The 20,170-nt window shown below is 34.1% G+C and overlaps 1 protein-coding gene across 8 annotated transcripts in view; it reads left to right on the top strand.

Moving 5' to 3' along the window:
* RALGAPA1 (Ral GTPase activating protein catalytic subunit alpha 1) overlaps positions 1 to 20,170 on the top strand; it is a 223,950-nt gene that overhangs the window by 65,518 nt on the left and 138,262 nt on the right. For 6 of the 8 annotated variants that reach the window (XR_011501562.1, XM_070504253.1, XM_070504252.1 and 3 more), the window contains exons 13-17: positions 3,594 to 3,742; positions 6,324 to 6,453; positions 8,161 to 8,398; positions 9,404 to 9,565; positions 17,241 to 17,381. Coding sequence is in view for 7 of the 8 variants with exons in the window: in XM_070504253.1 (XP_070360354.1) it covers positions 3,594 to 3,742; positions 6,324 to 6,453; positions 8,161 to 8,398; positions 9,404 to 9,565; positions 17,241 to 17,381 (820 nt within the window). In the remaining variant the exon portion in view is untranslated. The remainder of the gene's footprint in view (positions 1 to 3,593; positions 3,743 to 6,323; positions 6,454 to 8,160; positions 8,399 to 9,403; positions 9,566 to 17,240; positions 17,382 to 20,170) is intronic. The other 2 variants (XM_044765509.2, XM_070504251.1) reach the window with 1 other exon arrangement.

Here is a 20,170-nt window from a genome sequence, read left to right as displayed (position 1 = left end):
CCCTATTATATACTTTTTCTTTTATTCTGTTTGGTTGGTTGTCTTTTTCTTATTGATTTGTAGGAGTTCATAATATTTACTCATTTTTTACGTCAGACTATTGTCAAAGCCGTATGTGACCTCCACATTGTTAAATGGACGTTTTTCAATCCTAATCCTAATGGGCTTGTCGGGAGCATTTTTACAGAGTAGATCTTTCTCTCCCTGTTGAAACTCCTCTTCACTTGACCTTCAGAATAGCATACCCCTTGTTTTTCTTCTAATTCACTGACCACATCTCAGAATTTCTTTTTTTACTGATTTTTCCATGTCTCCCTGACCTTTTCATATTGAAGTACCCAGGAATCCATTTTTGGATCTCTTTTCTACTTATTCTCTTGCTGATTTCATCCATTCCTATGCCTTTAAATATCATCTATATGCTGCAACTTCTACATAACATTTTATCTCTAGTCTGAGACCTCTCGTCTGAACTCTAAAAGGCCTGAACTCAAGTATTTAAATGCCAGGTTGGCATCTTCACTTGAATATCTAATAGACATCTCAAACTTGACATGTCTAAAACTTGGCTTTTCATCTTGCTTAACAAACATGCTTTTCCTGCAGTTTTCCTCATTTCATTTAATGGCAGCTCCTTTTTCCAGTTGCTCAGGCCATCTTATTTCCTGGTTTTTTTTTTTTGAGGAAGATTAGCCCTGAGCTAACACCTGCCGCCAATCCTCCTCTTTTTGCTGAGGAAGACTGGCCCTGAGCTAACATCCGTGCCCTTCTTCCTCCAGTTAATATGTGGGACGCCTACCACAGCATGGCTTGATGAGCAGTGCCATGTCCGTAGCCAGGATCCGAACCAGCAAACTTAGGGCCACTGAATCAGAACGTACGCACTTAACCACTGTGCGACCAGGCCAGCCCCTCCTATCTTTCTTTTATATTTTACATCTAACTTGACAACAGATTCTCTCGGCCTTCAGAATGTATGCAGAATCTGACTACTATTCAGTCCTCACACTACCTCCTGTGCCTGAGCCTCTAGAATCTTTCATCTGGATTATTGGAGTAGTCTCCTAATTAGTATCCTTGCTTCTGCTCTTGCCCACCCATTATTCTCATTCATATAGCCATATTCTCAACACAATAGCCAAGGGATCCTGTAAAATGTAAGTCAGATCATGTCATTTTTCTGCTCAAAATCCTCCAGAGGTCTTCCATTACCACTAAGCGTAAAAGCAGAAGTCTTTCTAATGATCTATAAGGCTGTCTGTTATTGCTCCTCAGATTGTGGTCCATAGACTAGTGCTGGTCCACAAGATAATTACAAAATTGAGTGTGAGAGTTTAGAAGCGAAGTCGTTTAATATCTTGATTCTGATGAAAAGTTTGAGTTTGTATTTTGTATCTCTTTTTTCATTTCCTTTTTCCTATTACTTCATTTTTTATCGTATTTTTCAGTAGGATTGGTCTGCGAAAGACTTAGGGGGAAAAGCCTGTTCTTTCACCACTGGCAGTGTGAGAGCCTCTGCTCCACATGCCCTGGCTCAGTTTCTCAACATCGTCTCCCACTGCTTTCCCCCTTCCTCACTTCACTTTATACTCCTTGCTCTTCCTCAGATATGCTAGGCAGGTTCTCACCTCAGGCCTTTTAAACTTGCTTTTTTTTTTTTCCCATCTGGGATGCTTTTCTCCCCGAATGCTGCATAGTCAGTTTGGTCTTTTCCTTTTCAGTTCATTCACATTTACTTTCATTGTTTACCCACTCCACTTCCTTTTGTGCTTACTGGGTCTCCCAGGACAATGAGGTAATAGTGAATACCTTTGTCTTGTTATTGGCTTTTGGCAGTACTTCTCAGGTTCAATTGCTGTTCAAACATTTGCTATAGCTCTTAATAAATGCTTCTTTTCAGATTCAGGAATTTTATCTTTTTTCTTAGTTTGCTAAAAATTTTTTTAAAAATAAGTGCTGAATGCATACATTATGATGATCATGCTTTTTTCCATTTTATTCTATTGATAAGAGTATATTGTATTAATAGACTTTTCTGATGGCAAGGCATTCTTACATTTCTGGGGTAAATACTACGTGGTCATAAAGTATTGTGTTTTGCTCAATTTTTTCAAGATTTTCATCTATATGTTCATAAGTGATATTGGTCTCTTATTTTCTTTTTTTATATAGGTTTTGTCTGTTTTTGATAACAGGATTATATTTTTTGAAAAACAAATTGGGTGGTTTTCCTTCTTTTTTGTCTCTGAAACAACTTATGTAAAATAGGGATCATCTTCCATGAAGGTTGGGCAAAACTTTGCATGTCAAGCCGTCTAGGCCTGGTGTTCAGGGCTGGATCAGGGAGACTGTTACCGCTTCTCTTCTTTCCTGGTACTCATGTATACATCTTTTCTATTTCTCAAGTCAGTTTTGGCAGTTACTGTTTTGTCTACAAAATAATCCATTTTAATTTTATGATCGTTAAGTTATCCACTGAACTATCATTTTAAAATTCTCTACTGGATTTACAGTTATGTCCTTATTTTGTTTCTAATGTTTATTTGTGCCTCTTTCTTTCTTTTCCTGGTCACTATTGCTAGACTTAGAGAGTCAGCTCTTTTCACTCGTTTAAAGTTAACTTAATATTCTTTTCTCACATTGATTTTACAACTATGTTTTGTTATGTAGTTCCTCCGGGAGATTTAAATCAGAATTATGGGTGTAGAAGATGTAAATCTCCTAGGTTCACAGTAGATGTAAGTTCTGTTCCTCCGAAGTGTCTTTGAGAACCTTTCCACATACCTGTCACCGTTATAACTTTGTCCTCAATAACAAAATACAATTAATAATTTGATTAAAATGAATTTAAAGATACATATTGAGGGATCCTTGTTAGTAGTACTATAATACGCAAACTATTACCAAAATAGATATCACACACAGCCAATAAACTTGAAAAAAGAGAAGAGTTGGTTTTGAACACCTCATTCAGAAAATTCTTCTTGATTTAGCTATTATCTTTTATCCTAAACTATTTGTATTTTTTTATTGTTCTTTTCATTTTATGACAGCAATAGTGTTTTTTTTTTTAAGATTTTATTTTTCCTTTTTCTCCCCAAAGCGCCCCAGTACATAGTTGCATATATTTTAATTGTGGGTCCTTCCAGTTGTGGCACGTGGCACGCTGCCTCAGCATGGCCTGATGAGTGGTACCATGTCCAGGCCCAGGATCTGAACCGGTGAAACCCTGGGCTTCGGAAGCGGAGCTCTCGAACTCAGCCACTCAGCCACGGGGCCAACCCCAGCAATAGCGTTATTATAGTAAAGCTCTCAGTTTTAAGAAAGGCTGTTTTTCACTCGGCTTATTTTCTTTGGGTGCCTAGTAGTAATTTTATATTTGTCTGGATACACATAAAAATAGACGGGTTTAATGAGTTTAAATTTCAGATACCAAGCTGATGGTAGAAGTAGGGTTAGAATTAACCTATAGTCTTAGGCTTTTAAGTTCATTGTAGATCACCTAGTGATGAGCGTATGTTTTTTTTTTCTTTGAATAAGAAATTTGCCATTGAAATTCTATAGTGAATGGCTCATGATTTCTTTTATCTTAGGTGTTTATTATAAACTCATCAAACATATTTCTTCTTGAACCTGCAAATGAAATAAAAAATCTTCTGGATGAGCACACAGATATGTGTAAACGCATTCTTAATATTTATCGGTTCATGGTTGTGCAAGTATCAATGGACAAAAAGACTTGGTAAAAAACATTTATCCTTGCTTTTTTCATTGTGTATATGAGTATAGTAAGTTTTAGAGGAAAAGTATGAACAGGGCTTATTACAATGTTGTAGACACTTTTATTATTGGACGAATGAATAAATGTAATATTTTATGTGATGATCATGACAATAGTCTCCTTCACTTTATCTCAAACAATTTTGATCAAACTTCCACAACATCCCTTGGATTATCTTTCTAAAGGGCATATGATGACCTCCCCCCCATCAGAATGGATACATGTATGCATGTATGAATAAATGAATTTATGCATATGTGAATGAATGAATGAATAACTAACTGATTGCATGGGTAAATGCCTGATTCCTCAACCTGACAATCAAGGCCACGTACAGTCAGGCCTCTGCCTACTTTTCTAGCCCTCTCTCAAGCCTAAACTCCACCTGGCAGGATAGACTCCTGCCTCCCAGCTTTATCAAATTACCTTTCCTGAGCACACTGTGAACTTCTCTTTAGAATGTCTAATTCCTGCCGTCTTTTCCTGTTGTCACCGTAACTATCCTTAGAGTCCACCTTCCTTTTTCCACATACCCTTACTTACATTTTTTCCCTCACTTTCGTTCTGTATTTGTACCTCTCTTATAGTTCTTGTCAAAATTGTTAATTCCTAAATTACTTTATAAAGTGATTTATAAATGTCTCTTTATCTCACTGAATTGAGAGGCCCTAAAAGGTATATACTGGTTGTCTTGTTTTTATCTTAGTACCTTATATATTATTGGTACTCTATAAATATTTGTTTAATTGAATGGAAAAAAAGACCTTTCAGGGAAATAAGTCCAGTTCTTCAGTTTTTGTAAAAATAATACGTATTCACTATAATTTTCAAACAAAGAAAAGTTTTAAAAAGAAAATAAAAGTTGCCTGAAGGCTCATTCTCTAGAGGTGACCGTTGTTTGCCCTTTGGTGTACATCTGGTTCAGCAAACCACACACCCACTCATTCAGTATTCTGCCATATGTATGTAGCATTATTTTCTTAACCAGTCACCTGTTGATGGATTTGTAGTTATTTCATTTTGTTGTTGGAAGAGGGGAGAATGATGAACATCCTTATATGTATATAATTTTCCTCCTTTGACTTATTCTTAAAAAATGGGAGTACTTAGTCATAGAGTATGCCTAATTTATGTTTTGCTACATATGGAAAAATGGCTTTATTTTGAAAAAATTCTTAACAGTATTAATATAGTTTCATTTAGAAGTAGTTATTGTTATTAACTTATTTGGAGCACTTTTCTGTGCCAGGTATCTTTTTAAGCACTTTATATGCATTTTCTTTCTTAATCCTTGTAGCATCCTATGAAGTAGATAATATCTCTGTTTTACATGGTGATTCAAGTTCCCTTGCATTATGAGAGATTACTCACGTGTTTACATCAAATTTATAAGACTTTATGAATTAAAATCATTATTATTGTATTACAAAGTGACAGGTTACCTGATATATGAGTGAGTTATGATTTGACCACAAATCAGATAAGATTTGGAAAATCTATACTGTATTACATATGTAGTTAATTTCAAATAGCTTTTCATTTCTTATAGTTAAGTTGGAAGCCTAAGATTACAAATGTGGTGCTTTTGATTTTTATTTTGTGAATGAATGCGTGCATTTGTTTGTTAATAAATTCACAATATTTTTAATTGATACTTTTCTATTTTGATTCTGCCCCCACTTCCCAGAAAAACCATAACATCTAGATCTGAGATCTGTTGCTGCCTGTGCCACATTTCTCACAGGCACATATTGCTGTTCCTAGAATGAGTCTGCCAATAAGTCAAAAGGGAGGAGGCTGTGATAGGGACTTGGGCTGGTAGCCTGGCTGTACACCCAACTGAAGTCCCCTTGTCAGCCTCTTTTTCACAGGTGGTTGAATCAATTTTCAAATTATCAGGTGTAAATAACGTAGTTTGATGGTCTTAATAATAAGCATCTAGCAGAAAGAGACCAGGTGAGGATAATATTAGGATTGGCTTGACTTGGAGTAAAAATAGTCAAACTAAAAAGGATGAAAGAGGCAATAGAGTAATGGTCCTTGATTACTTGTCAGGCTGATTGTGATCTGTTAATCTTAAAATATCATGTTGTTTTTTAAATTGCACCTGGTACTGTTCTAGATATGTGCTTGTTCTCCATATTGTAAAGATGTATTAGATGGCCAGGCATCAAGGTGGAATTATCTTGTATAGATAGATGAGTGTGCTTCAGATAGCTCCCTAAGATTACTACTTGATTGTGGGGTGGTGGGATGGGAGCACTCTCCACATTCTTACCCCCTGTTCACCAGCTTTTGCATAAATTTTTATTTGATAAGAGGATTTTAAAGCTGAAAAATGGTTTACGAATGGCTGGTATAGATTTATAAAATGGAATTTTAAATTTCAATATTTAAAGAATTTTTAAAATTTGAAAGATATTTGATATTTGAGTTATTAAAAGATGATACCATCTTTATAACAAATATTAATTTGAAAGTTATTCATTAACGAAAAGCAAACATGCAGGAAGGAAGCATTAATTCCTGTTTTTCCTTTAAGGGAACAGATGCTGCTTGTGTTGCTCAGAGTCACGGAGTCTGTATTGAAGACGCCATCACAAGCTTTTCTGCAGTTCCAGGGGAAAAAAAACATGACCTTGGCAGGTCGACTTGCAGGACCACTTTTCCAGGCAATAAAAATAAATAAATAGATAAACAGATGGATAGATTGTTTTTTTTAAGATTCATTGAGCCCTGAACTTGTTATCTGGGGAAAAAAAGTTTTAAATCAGAGATCATTTCAAGTTAAACAATCTTTTGTAGAGCTAAATTAAAAGTTGCTTATCAAAATAGGCTATTTGCCATACATAGAATAAGAATATAGAAGTGGATGAAATAGCAGGCCTGTGAAAAAAGTGTTAAAACAGGTTGGTGATGTTTATCTCCTGTGTGGCGTCCTTATGTGTGATTGCTGAAAGCTGCCCAAAGGTGTCCTGAGGAATGGCCGTATTGTTTGCTTTAGAGTGTCCAAGTCTCTGAAATTGTTAGCAAAACAAAACTTTCTTTTAAATTGTTCTGTAGTAACGACAAAGTAGTAAATAATCAAGATTCTTTCTTAGCATGCTGTTCCATAAGACTTTATTCTCTTCACTTCTTTATTTGAAGTATCAGTGGTAGTTTCGTTATATAGGAATTACATGTTGTGTTTTCCAACCTGAGGATTGAATACTGACTTTAAATGTATTATAGATTCTTTGGAAAATACAAAGCAAAATAATATTTTCTTAAGATGACACATTAAATACAAATACTTGGATAAAATGGTTCCTAATGTCAAAGATAGAAGCTGTCTCAGATCTAATTCTCGGCCATAAGTATAACTGTTCAAATTAATTTTTTTTCAGATACACTAGTTTAGCTAAAATTCTCTGCTGGTGGCGAATAATCCTTTGAAACCAGCTACCTTTATTATCTAAACTCCTCTTGACTTCATTAGCTTTTTTTTGTCTAAATTTCCCTGTTATTAGCACTAACCCAATGATGGGCGCTATAGGAAGACAAAATTTTAGCTTGCTATATGGAATAACTTTTTTGTAGTCTGTTTAAAGATAGAATGGAGGGTCACTAGTTGTTACTATACTGTAAACTCTGCTCATTTTCATCTTTATATTTAATGTGTAAATTTATGTGAATTCCTTAGTGAAATTTGTAGACCTCAGATTTTGAAAGACTTTATTTTGTGACTTGTTTCTTCAGTAGGAGGGTGTATCTTCGGTAGAAATCTGTAAAATCTCAGAAGTACTGGCTAATCAGTAATTCCGGTCCTGTTATGAATACGTTTTTTAGGCTATGATTGGATTTATTACAGAATGCTTTTGATTCCTCTAGTGTCTTTAAAATGAAATTTAATTTATCCTTTAGTTTACATATAATTTTTCAAAAACACATTTCATTAAGTACATTTCTAGTACGTTGTTTTTTTAGATATTCAAATTGTGTAGTTGGTGATTTCCATCTTTAAGAATGTAGGTTTTGGTTTTTTAGTTCAATAATTTCAACGCTTAATAGAGTGGGGACTTTTATCTGTTTTTAAACAGCATTTATTTTATGTAACATTAATGTAATACAGCATGAAGGATAGTTACAACTTTAGGAAGATTTCTTTTCAGTTTTGGCAACTTGTCTTAATTACTAGAATGTTGGGAGTTGACAGTTGTTGAAATGAAATTTATAGTAGGTGCTAATGATTGTGTGAATTACTTTTATAAGTATTATGTACCAAGAAAGGGTCATGAATATTATGTGATTTAAAATTCTGCTTGTTGTTAGGTAATTTTAAAATAATTGTCTGATTTTGAACATATTTCATTGTTGTTTCTGATTATTTGTCTTTATAGACTCTTATAGTTGCCTGGATCAAGGCAAATCTAAATGTGTACATCTCCCGAGAACTGTGGGATGACTTACTCTCAGTATTGTCATCGTTGACCTATTGGGAAGAGTTAGCCACTGAGTGGTCACTGACTATGGAGACACTAACTAAAGTTTTAGCTAGAAATTTATATAGTTTGGATCTCAGTGATTTACCATTGGATAAGCTGAGTGAACAAAAGCAGAAAAAGCACAAAGGGAAAGGTAAGAATTGTTCACGGAGATGCTCCATATAAAGTGGTTTAAATAATCTGGTCTGGGAAAATCAAGCCAGGGAGAAGGTGAGGGTAGAAGTCATGTTTTCTCTTAATTATTCTCTCCTTCATTTACCCTGGAGGTTAAAAATTTTCAATAATAAGCCATGTAGGTACCTTGCAAGTTTTCATGAATTTCGATGAGAGATAAAGTGTTCTGTACATATCTAGCTAAAGTTAAATACTTCAGAATCTTAAATATCTCATTTTTAATAATTAGCCAAAATGAAAATTTATAAAACCTTTTTTATCATATGCAGTTTTTTGTTAGAACTTAAAAGGTGATTTCATGTTATTCTATTTAAAAAGAATTATTTGAAAAATTCTTATGAAAGCATTTTCCTGGTTTTAACTAAAAGCAAACTTTCCCTAGATGTGGACTCTGTTTCTGTCTACTGTTAAAAAGGGGGAGAGTGACAGTAACATAGTGATTATATCATGAATACATGTTTTTATATCCTTGGTTTGTTACTATTTTTCACTTCTAATAATTACTTGCTAGCTAGAGATTACATCTGAGTCACATACTTAACAATAGTCCAGGGTGGTAAGTATGTGACCAAACTACTTTTTCCTGGACTATTTATTTTCCCAGTGGCTGTTACTGGCAACTAGAGATTTAGTAACTTCCACCCCAGGGTGGCTTTTCGTCAGCTCACTTTGTTCTTTTTGGCTTGTGCAAATGTTTCATTTCTATAATGAAGCAAGTGTGTGGCAGGGGATTTATGGTAATTTATTGTTGACTACGTATTTTTTAAATTCTGCATCAGTTTTGTAATATGATTTTTACATAAAATGAAGTTCAGAAAAGCTTTACAGTACACAAGCTTTTTATCTTGTTACTTTAGAATACATTATGAGTAAACCCAAGAATCTGAGGCAAGGTGGCACACATAATTTGAAGAGATTATTGATCAGGTGACAGTATACTGAGATTGGAAATCTCCATTTCTAGGAGTTGGACATGAATTTCAGAAAGTTTCAGTTGACAAGTCATTTTCCAGAGGATGGAGTCGCGATCAGCCTGGCCAAGCCCCCATGAGACAGAGAAGTGCAACAACCACTGGTTCCCCAGGAACCGAAAAGGCGAGGAGTATAGTACGTCAAAAAACAGTTGGTATGTGCTCTTTAAAATCATGAGAATTGTACAGGGCAGTGCGTTTATACTCCTTAATAACAATGTATGTAAATACGTAGTTTTCTTATCAGTTGATTTTTGTTGTTTCATGAAAATTTTATGTAGCAAAACCTTTTTGTCAGTAGTACTCAGAGTCCAATGACATGCTGTATTAGCCCTTTATACTATTAAGATTTATCTTATATTATATACATTGTTTTTATGTAGTTCATTTTATTGTAGTTATCAATTATTTTAAACTTATTTTACAGAATTGAAGAAGTAGAACTCTGATTCACTTTACAGAACTCATGCATTAACTGGTATAGTTTCTACTAAGTGAATATACTCACAAACATGGAAAATTAGGGTAGCTAAGTTTCAGTGGTACAGTTATATAGTTAGAGTGGCTTCACAAACTTGCGGTGAAGACTACGTGCCCTCTACTTGCAGACAATGAGGCCAAGGTGGAGTCTGTTGCTCGTTTCCTTGCTGCTTTTGACAGACATGGAAGAAATTTCTATAATTTTGGAAACAGCAGCAAAGGAGCAATGATGGGAAGAATTTCTGGCTGTAGGATCACTCAGCATAATGTGGACCTAGCTACCATGTTGTTCCTTTTCCTCTCAGAGATTTAGCAGTTGGTCTGAATTGTAGTAGAAAGAGTGCTGCAATGAAAAACAAGAGGGCTTTGTCCTAATCTCTTTTCTCGCTCTCTTTCTTCACTAAATAGCTAGGTGATCTTGAAGAATTTCCTGAACTTCTAGACTTTATTTCCTTCATCTGTGTGGTGGGAATGTTAATACTTCACATACCTGAAGTAAAATTGCTTGGTGTTCCTCCAGGGTGTACAATCTGTTATGAGGAGAGTTTTCTCTGGGAATGTATCTGTATTTAATGGTAATTAGTGAGAAACACTATTTTAAAGAAATTTAAAACCATTGTTGGAATGATATGTCTTCTGTAAAATGGTTCTAAAGTGTTAAGAATTACAGTTCTAAAGGAAGAAATAAAACTAGAAAGAGAATAGGGAAACTAAAGATTTTAAAAGGGTTAAAAATCATGGTTAGTTTTAAACCCTTCAAAAGAATTATATTTTCACAATTGTCCTCTGCCTCTGAAATAAGCAGAGAATTATATTGATTGTATATGTCAAGCAAGAAGAGTAAGAAATTATACAAGGAAAAAAGATATTGATGGATTAAAATTATTATAATATGTAGAAATTTTGGTATAGAATCACTGTTTGAAATTCTTAGGAAGATGTTGGTTACATCTAAAATGCCTTTCTTCATTTTATATTAATGTCACATTGATAGAAAATGTTTGTGTATTGGTTGGGAGGGAATTGTTAACTTTTAAGTTTAAAATTTTACTTTGTTTTACTTAAAACTTGAATCTTTTTTTAAAGTCTCATAGTTTTTTCTGAGTTTAGAAGTAATTTATGCTTAGTGTGGAAGATAAAGTTTAGGGAAGCGTAAGGACCCATTAGATGTCTAATGAGAAATAATCACTGTTAGCGTCTTGGCATATTTCTAATCTTTAAAACGCATATAATGAGTAAAACATTCCCCTTAAATTCATACCTGACTATGATTACTTTCTGCTACCTATGTCAAAACAACCTTATTTGGCTTGTTCATTGAACAAACTTATCAAATAGAAAGTTAAAGCGTTAAAAAGTTTATTAAGAAAGATACCTGCATAAAGTTGATTTAAATACTAAAAGGGGCAGCAGGTTAAATTAGGATATTTTTGGACATATATTTTCTTAAATTTTTCAAATTAATTTTTTATATTCTTAGTGAATATACGTAGTTAAAAATTCGAGTTATGATAAAGTGTGTGTGTTCTAGTAAGTCTTTCCCTCATCACTGCTCACCACCTCCCAGTTTACCTCATCAGAGACAAGCACTATTAGTAGTTTCTTGAGCATTCTTCCAAGGATGCTTTATGCGTATACAGGCATATCACATAATGCTTATACTGTTGTGAACCATGGCTTTTAGACATTGGAATGAAAAATATGTATATATATTTTTTGCTGAGGAAGATTCACCCTGAGCTAACATCTGTGCCAGTCTTCCTCTATTTTGTATGTGGGTCACCGCCATAGCATGGCTGCCAATGAGTGGTGTAGGTCTGCACCCGGAAACTGGACCCAGGCTGCTGAACTTAACTGCTAGGCCACAGGGCTGGCCCCGAAAAATAATATTTTTAAGTACTCACTATGGAAGCAGTGTTCTAAGCATTGAAGATATAGATGTGAACAAAATAAAGTCCACTGAAACTGACAGTTGTAGTGTCGGGAGAGACATGTCACAGACAAACCAATAAACACGTCAGGAGGGAGTAAGTTCTGTGAAGAACAGTAAAGCAGGGCAAAGTAACGAGAGTATAAGGATGGGGCGATGGAACTGTTTAGATGGAGAGGTCTGTGAAGGCCTGTCTGATCACATGATATGAGAACAGAGACCTGAATACAGTGAGAGCAGATATCTAGAGGAGAAGTGGTCCAGGAAGAAGGAGAAGGATAAAAGCCCTGGAGCAGGAGGGTGCTTGGGTATTTGAGGAGAAGAATAAGGAGGCCAGAGTGGCTGAAATGTGGAGTAAGAAGGGAAGAGAGTGCTAGGAGATGAAGTCAAACTATAATGACCTATCTTAAAAATTATTGCATATCAGAAAATGTTGAACTTCTTGCATCATATTTCGTTTCATGGAAGTACCGTAATTTAACCTGTATTCTAAAGATTGAAATCTAGTTTATTTCCAATTTTTTGCTATTAAAAATGGTACAGAATATAGTTGTGTATACTTCTATACTTTGTGCCTAAATGCAGGTGTATCTATAGGTTTAATCTGTAGGATTTGAAATTAAATTGCCCTTAAAACAATAAGATACCACTGCACACCTATTATAATGGATAAAATCCAAAACATTGATGACACCAAATCCAGACAAGGATGTGGAGCCACAGTAACTGTCATTGCTGATGGGAATACAAAATGGTACAGCCATTTTGGAAGACAGTTTGAAAGCTTCTTCACAAACTAAACATACTCTTACCATAGGGATCCAGCCATCCTTGGTATTTACCCAGATAAGTTGGAAACATATTTTCACACAAAGACCTTCACACAAATATTTTTAGCAGCTTTATTCATAGCTATAAAAACTTGGAAGCAACCAAGATGTTCTTCAGTAGGTGAATGGATTAACAAACTGTGGTACATCCACACAATGGAATATTATTCAGTGATAAGAAGAAATGAGCTATTAGGCCACGAAAAAAATATGGAGGAGCCCCAAATGTATATTGCTAGGTGAAAGAAGGCAATCTGAAAAGGCTACACAATTGTATGATTCTGCTTACATGACATTGTGGAAAAGGCGGAACTAAGGAGACTGTAAAAGGTCACTGGTAATTAGGGAGTGGAAGTGGGGAGCTGGGCAAGGAAGAGGACTGAATAGGTGGAGCACAGAGAGTTTTAGAGCGCTGGAACTATTTATGATACTCTATTCCAGTATATATTTTGTACTTGACACTCAGTTTTTCTGTAAACTTAAAACTGCTTTTAAAAAAATTAAAGTATATTAATTTAAAAAATACGTGTTCATTAGGAACAGAAAAATAATTTAGACATTTGAAATAACCACAGATTTACCTGTGAAAATTTAAATTTATTTTTTAAGATTTGTGTCATTCTCCATTTCTTAAATTTTATGACTTGTATTGAAAGAAATAAATCACATTGATAATATTTCTGACTTTAATTTACATTTCTGTTTTCTGCAATATTCCCTTTAATAACAAACGTAATTCCGCTCTTATTCTTTCCCATGACTTGGAATTACCCAATCAAGTAACAGGATATGTAACTTTTTTAGACCAGTTTAATTTAAACAGCTTTGTTTATACTAGAGGTCTAAACTTATGTAAGCGCCTGAGGTTATAATTTATGAGGACACCAGTATAGTCTATGGTGAAATTTATAAAATAGTGAGTTTTTTAGATGATATTCAAAGCCTTATTTTATAGGTTGCTTTCTAGAATTTTTAAATAGGAATTCTGCTACAAGAATTTATCATTTGTTTTTCCCTTAAAGGTAACTGCATTTAAAAAAATATTAAACATGGCATAATCCTTTAACCTTCAGGTTACCTGAGATGGTCTTACTAAGAAATTTCTGTTATTAATATATAACTTAAGTTTAAAGTTTAATTTAAAAATTGTATCTGGCCAGCATATCTAAGAGTTTGCTTATGCCAACAAATGTTAAAGGAGATGCAGTGAATTTAGGACATATTTTAGAGTATATCTGTGAGACGCATTCTATCTTGTTTGCAGTTATAATTTAGGACAAGGCATTCAAATTTTGGAACAAATATATCATGCTTTTGTTTTCTAATGTTCCTCTTAGTTTATGTTCATTATGATATTGGGCCTCAATTTGGGGATGAAGGAATTTCTTCCAGTAGAGAAATATGTATACATGATATGAATTTTACTTAATTATAAATAGGGGAAAATATGTGTAACATTTTGGAAATGAGAAAAGGCTAGAGTTGCCTTCCCCCTGTTTATTGTGTATGTTTGTATGTTTTTAGTGATCCGTCACATTTGCTGTCCATGAATTTCTTATGCTCCATGGGAACTCTGGAGTGAAAGTTACAGTCTTTGATATAGTGTGTATATTCTGTGGTCCAAGATAAATTTATGTAGAGTGCATCTATTTTTCTTTCTTATTCATCTTTTTGAGAGAGGTGAAGATAAGCCTTCAAAAATCGGCATGTTTACCTGTTTGAAAATTTGTTTTGAATTTTTGATGTTATATTTTCCATACCACCCTTCCATCTACATAAAGCATATTACAGATTTAAGAAGATCACTGGGGCCGGCCCCGTGGCCAAGTGGTTAAGTTCATGCACTCTGCTGCAACAGCCCAGGGTTTCGCCAGTTCGGATCCTAGGCGAGGACATGGCACCACTCGTCAGACCACGCTGAAGCAGTGTCCCACATGCCACAACTAGAAGGACCCACAACTAAAAAAATATACAACTATGTACTGGGGAGATTTGGGGAGAAAAAGCAGGAAAAAAAAAGATCACCGATGCGCGTGGCTTAGGAATGTATGTGGAAGTGGGAATTTGAGTGGCTTTACAGAGATTCTCTGATCTAAGCTTTAGATGAGTAAATCCCAAAAAATCCCAGTAGCTAATTCATTGTCAGTAATTTTCTATAGTGCAAGTTGCTCAGCAGTGAGGCTCTTGACACATTTCCTGGTATGCATACAGACCTGCAGGATAGTAGCTAATGGAGGGGTGCATTTTTGAAGAATTCATTCAGGAGCATAACACAAACTCACATCACTGCAGTACGGAAAAAGCTCCAAGGGAAATGCCCAAGCTCTTCCTTCAGGTTGGTGGTGGGAAAGAAGGAACACAAGGAATTTTTAGCTCCAGGGAATTACATAATCCAAGGGAAAAATAGAGGAAAACTTGTAATTCATCAATGGAGTTGAAAATTTGATTCAGTTTAGTTTTAAAAGAAATATCTCTAAAAATCACATCTGATTATAAGTGTAGATGAGTATTTTGCCTTTTGTGTTAAGCAGCGCTTCAAGTTTTGCATGTGTTTGTGTTTTTGCTCTAAGAAGTTTTAATGAATGATTATCCAGAAGTCAGCATAACTTTTATTTCAAGTTGGATTATACAATTGTTCATCACTTCCACAAGAAGGAGAAGAAGCCAGCAGGAAAACATGAGTAGGGCCAGATTCTGACATTTTGTCTATGGGGTTCAATTTTCAAAATACCCTTATCTTTAATACATTACATGGCAAACCATCTACTGAAGGCAGCTTGCTTCCATTATCATAATATGTTCCGACTTCCCATGTTTTACTGCACATAAATTTACCTAAAAGCTGCTTGTAAAGAATTATTTTTCCAACATTAATAATTTTTTTAAAAATCTCTATCTTTTTCTATTTACAAACTCTGTGACATACATGTAGTTCTTTTGATTTTCTCCTATATGTGTTCACAACTGAAACTTGTTTTTCAGGTGATTGTGCTGGGCTGCCCAAATATAGACACTATTCAGTAAAGATTTACTGAGCTTATATGTGCTAGGCACTAGGGATATAAAGATAAAAGAGAAGAGGTGATAGTTTTTGCATTTGAAAAGTTGGGAGGCTGACATAAAAACATACAACCCACTAAAAAAGAGATTGTAAGATTTATAAAAGCAGGAATTCCTGTTTGTTTCATTCATTGCTATGTTGCTAGTAAGTTAATATGTGGTAAAGTCAGAGAAGCTTCACAGATGAGACGACATTTTCAGTTTGAAGGAGTGTCAGGAAGAAAAGAAGACCAAGTATATTATGAACTCATAAAGCCATGCTGTTATGCAAGAGCGAGAAGTTTTCAGGGAACAGTATACAACTCTGTGGTGGCAGCATGGGAAAACAGGAGGAGGGGGAGGTGACGTTTTCGTGGTTATTCAGCTGGGTCGCAAAGGCTTCGTGTGACAAGCAGAGGAATTTAGCATCAGAGAACCAAGTGTTTCCAGTAATCAGAAGCATCCAAGGTTTTGAATTGACGTTAACATTGAAATGTTTTGTGCCGACATTCCTCTTGCCCTGGGTATTATGCAGCATTGCTTCTTTTAAGTCCTCGATTCATACATAACCATACACCTGCCTTCATTTATTCAGGAAGCTCTAGACTAAAAGTGAAGTAAAAAAAAAGTTTGGGAAGTGTAAATTTGATTATTAATTTGTTTCAAAGTGTATGAAAATTTGTCTTTAGTTTTGTGAACTGGTGACTCTCCTTTTAAGAAATTAGAAATACAGCTACAAATGCAATTTTAAGAAAGTAATCCAGTTTTTCTCTTTAAAAACTTAATCTTTTCAGTTTTTATATAATATGCTTAAGATTTGAATAAGCACAAACGTTTATTTTTCTCAGTAACTTGATTCTTCATGTTGATTGCAAATTCTATTTTCTGTAAATGTTTCTACTTAAATTTTTTAAATTATACTATTAACTTTAATATAAATAAGATATACTGATTTTATTAAGCATTCTTCTCCTACCAGGAACAAATAACTAACCATGAGATTCAATCCTTTAGATTATGAATTTCATAAAATTTTCTAAAAAGACCTATGAGTGACTTTGCAACTTTATTAGGGAAGAGTATGAAAGTAGGAATGATTTGTTCTTGGAAGTCAGCTTCATTAAGAAGAATGGCTCAGAACTGCCTCAGAATGGCTCAAGAAATGCCCAAATATGGTACCAAAAATTTCTTTGAACTAATATTGAGCTTTCTTCGATGTTTTCGTTCAATGAACTTTTCAACCCTTGGTTTTGAGTACATAGTGCTAATTAAAGTGTCTGCTGTTTTTAATGCTGTACCATTGTAACTGCTAATAATGAAAAGCATTTTCCTGCTTTACACCAAAAAATTCACATTTGAAATGTCATCTGTGTTCTCTGATTTCTTTTCTTACAGCTTGCCAGTATTTGCCGTGCTGAAATGTTTTAATTTAAAATTTCCTTCCTTGTATCTTTTAGTTTTCTCTGTTGCTGCTTTTTCTGTGACACAAGCCTTTCATTATAGTCACTCTTCTTTTTTCCTTCCCCACTTCTTTCTTTTCCTTTTTTAAAGCCATGAGAAGCCGATCCATTGGTGAATGTGCTCTGCCATCGGCCTATATACGCAGTGCTAAAAGTGCTCCTGTTCTGATCCATACTTCCAAACCCTTCTTGCCTGATATTGTTCTCACTCCCCTTTCTGATGAGCTTTCAGGTAGTGCCACCTCTGCTAATTTCTGCACCACCTTTTTCACTTTTTAATTCTTCTGCTTTCAAATTTTGCTTAATCAAATAAACTCTGGAAAGTTAATTTCTTTGGGGGAGGTGTGGGAAATTGGGAAAGTGGTTGAGAAATCAACATTTTGAGTTATTTGAACTCTAATGCTATCTTTGCAGTTCATTCTGGAAGTGCTAAGTTTAGTGCTGTGCCAATGTCCAATATTTTTGGTTGTAAATGGACAATTTTTTTCTGTTTACATGTGATTTTTTTCATCTTCTTAGGTGGTTAAAATAAGCAGTAGTATATATATATATTTGTGTTATTATAGATGTCTCGCAAAAGATGACATGGAAGATAATCAGAGCTTTGACTTTTAATTTCCCATTGTTTTAACTAAAGATATGGTAGGTCTGGAATAATGCATTCTCCATTATCTATAGTATAAGCAAGGGGAATCCATGATTGAGAAAAGGACATAATCTAAAAGTTGCTTTGGAATAAATCTTTGTATTTATATTAGATTATAGTAGTATGTAGAATTCTGAGAGCTCACTCATTTTTAAGCCAAATAAAGAAACTACTCTGTGAAGCCCCAATTTCTAAGGAGCCTCAAAACTTAGCTTCCAGTTCTGCCTCAGGTCTTTGAAGCCCAGTCCTGGCATGGTCTGCTCTTTAGTAAGGTTTAATTTATATATAGTAATAATCCATAGATCTTGGGTTCAGTTCAGTTCAGTTCAATGAGTTTTGAGAATTGCGCACACTGCTGTTAACCATCACCCCAAACAAAATATAGAATGTTTCCCTTACCCCCAAAATTGCCTGGTGACATTTTCAAGTCAGTACCCTTCACACAGGCACACACACACTCACTTTTTGATTTCTATCACCATAGATTAGTTTCTTCTTTTCTTTTAAATTTTATATGAGTGAAATTATACAGTGTCTTTTCTTTTAGACAAAGGCAAACTTTTGAATATAGTTACTATGCAAAATGTGCTAATTCAAAGAAAGTTACTTGTACATTCTTGGGTACTTTTCTGTCATTGTTCTTAGGAGTGTTTCCCTGACGTTGCCACTTTGGTGAGGTTGCTGATTTTTTTCTTTTTAAACAACCTATGTCTGTACCCTTTCAATTGCTAATAGATCATAGGCTTATTCGAGAGAATGTGCACTTTTCTTAAAAATGGTATTTCAGAATGAAGTCCCTTCCACCATCCCTAATCCCATTAAGATCAGAAATTTCTCCCAAACCAGATGTGAGGGTTGGGGAGGTTACACAATTGAGAGTTAAATATGTGTGAGTACACAGACAACTCTTGCATTTGGTATTCTTTGGAAATATTGTAAATGTAGAAACTTTGTATTTGCTTTTCTCAAAATGAGAAAAATATTCAATTATCAGATGTAATATGTTTGTATTTTCTAGCTCAGGATACCTTGTTTGGGAAACAGTTACTTCAGCATATTCTTTTTCATATTTTTGCGAGGTGTTCAGTATTATTTTTGAAGCCAAAATACAATTAATAAGAAATAATGAATTTTATAATGAAGTTGGTAGTTGATTTTGCAGTTTTATTGATGACAATAATAAAATAGGAAACTTTACTTCAAATCCAAACCTGAATGCTCAATAAATATTTGATGATGAGTGATTATATTAAAATATAGTAAAATTAGGCTACATGAGTAATTTAAACTATCGATGCAAAAAGTAGTAAGATTAGGAAATATATAAGTGGAATAATACATTTTAATATATGGAAGGAAACAGCACATATTTTTGTTACATATCATGCTTAGCTACAAGCAAAGAGTTAAGATATTTTGTCTCTTTTCTGCTCCATTTAGGCACTGTACCTTCTTATGTAAGTAGCACTGATTTTGGTTGCTTACATCAGACTATAATTTAGTTACTTAAATTGGCAAATGAAACAATGTTTTTGTTCTTGTAACTAAATTAGATATAGCTAAAGGAAACTCCCAATTTGTTGTAAATTTCTCTTAGATGTATTTTTTTGCTTCAAGCTTTTTCCCTTTTTAATATAGTTACACCATTTAGTGCAAACCATTTTTGACATGTTTAGAAAAATTAAAATCAGTTTTGGCTGCCAATTCTTAAATGTTTCTTGGATGAAATATTCTACTACTGTCTTAAAACTGTCAGGAAGATTTATTTTTTTCTCAGAATCTTAAGGGCTTTACAAAATTTCTTGTCTGAAACAAATAATATTTTGGCAAATATGCACATTATGTGCTAAAATATTATTAAAAAGCTAAAATAAAGGTGAGATTGTTCCCTTTAAAATGTTCCAAAGTAGTACCTTACCCGGGATACGTTCCTGTTTCCTTTGCTGTAAATACATATTTCAGAAAGGTTACTGTTTATGATGTGATGGGGGAAGTGTTTTATGAAGGATGTTTGAAAGGCATTTTCTAAATGGGAGTTTTATCTGTTCTTTTTTTTCATTTCCCGCATTTGAGGGGGATTTAGATTTAAAGATTTAGATAATAGACACTAGTCACTAAATCAAAACAAACTATATATTTGATTATCAAAATAATACATGTTAATTTTAGAAAATATGGACTCTATGGAAAAGTATATGAAAGAATATACAGAATCCTTGAAACGAATGCTTATTTATCAATAAATTAAAATATAGTTGCCTTCATTTTTTTTGTGCAAGTGTACATATAAAATCTAAGAGTATAATTAGACTTAGTTATTTTGAGTAAAAATCATTTTTCTCTTAGGATTTAAAAGTGAGTGGCAAGGAACATGT

Source organism: Equus asinus, chromosome 2, assembly GCF_041296235.1.
Source record: "Equus asinus isolate D_3611 breed Donkey chromosome 2, EquAss-T2T_v2, whole genome shotgun sequence".
Taxonomy (NCBI): Eukaryota; Metazoa; Chordata; class Mammalia; order Perissodactyla; family Equidae; genus Equus; species Equus asinus.
The sequence above is the reverse complement of the archived record's forward strand: the minus strand, read 5'-3'. Positions and strand labels throughout refer to the sequence as shown.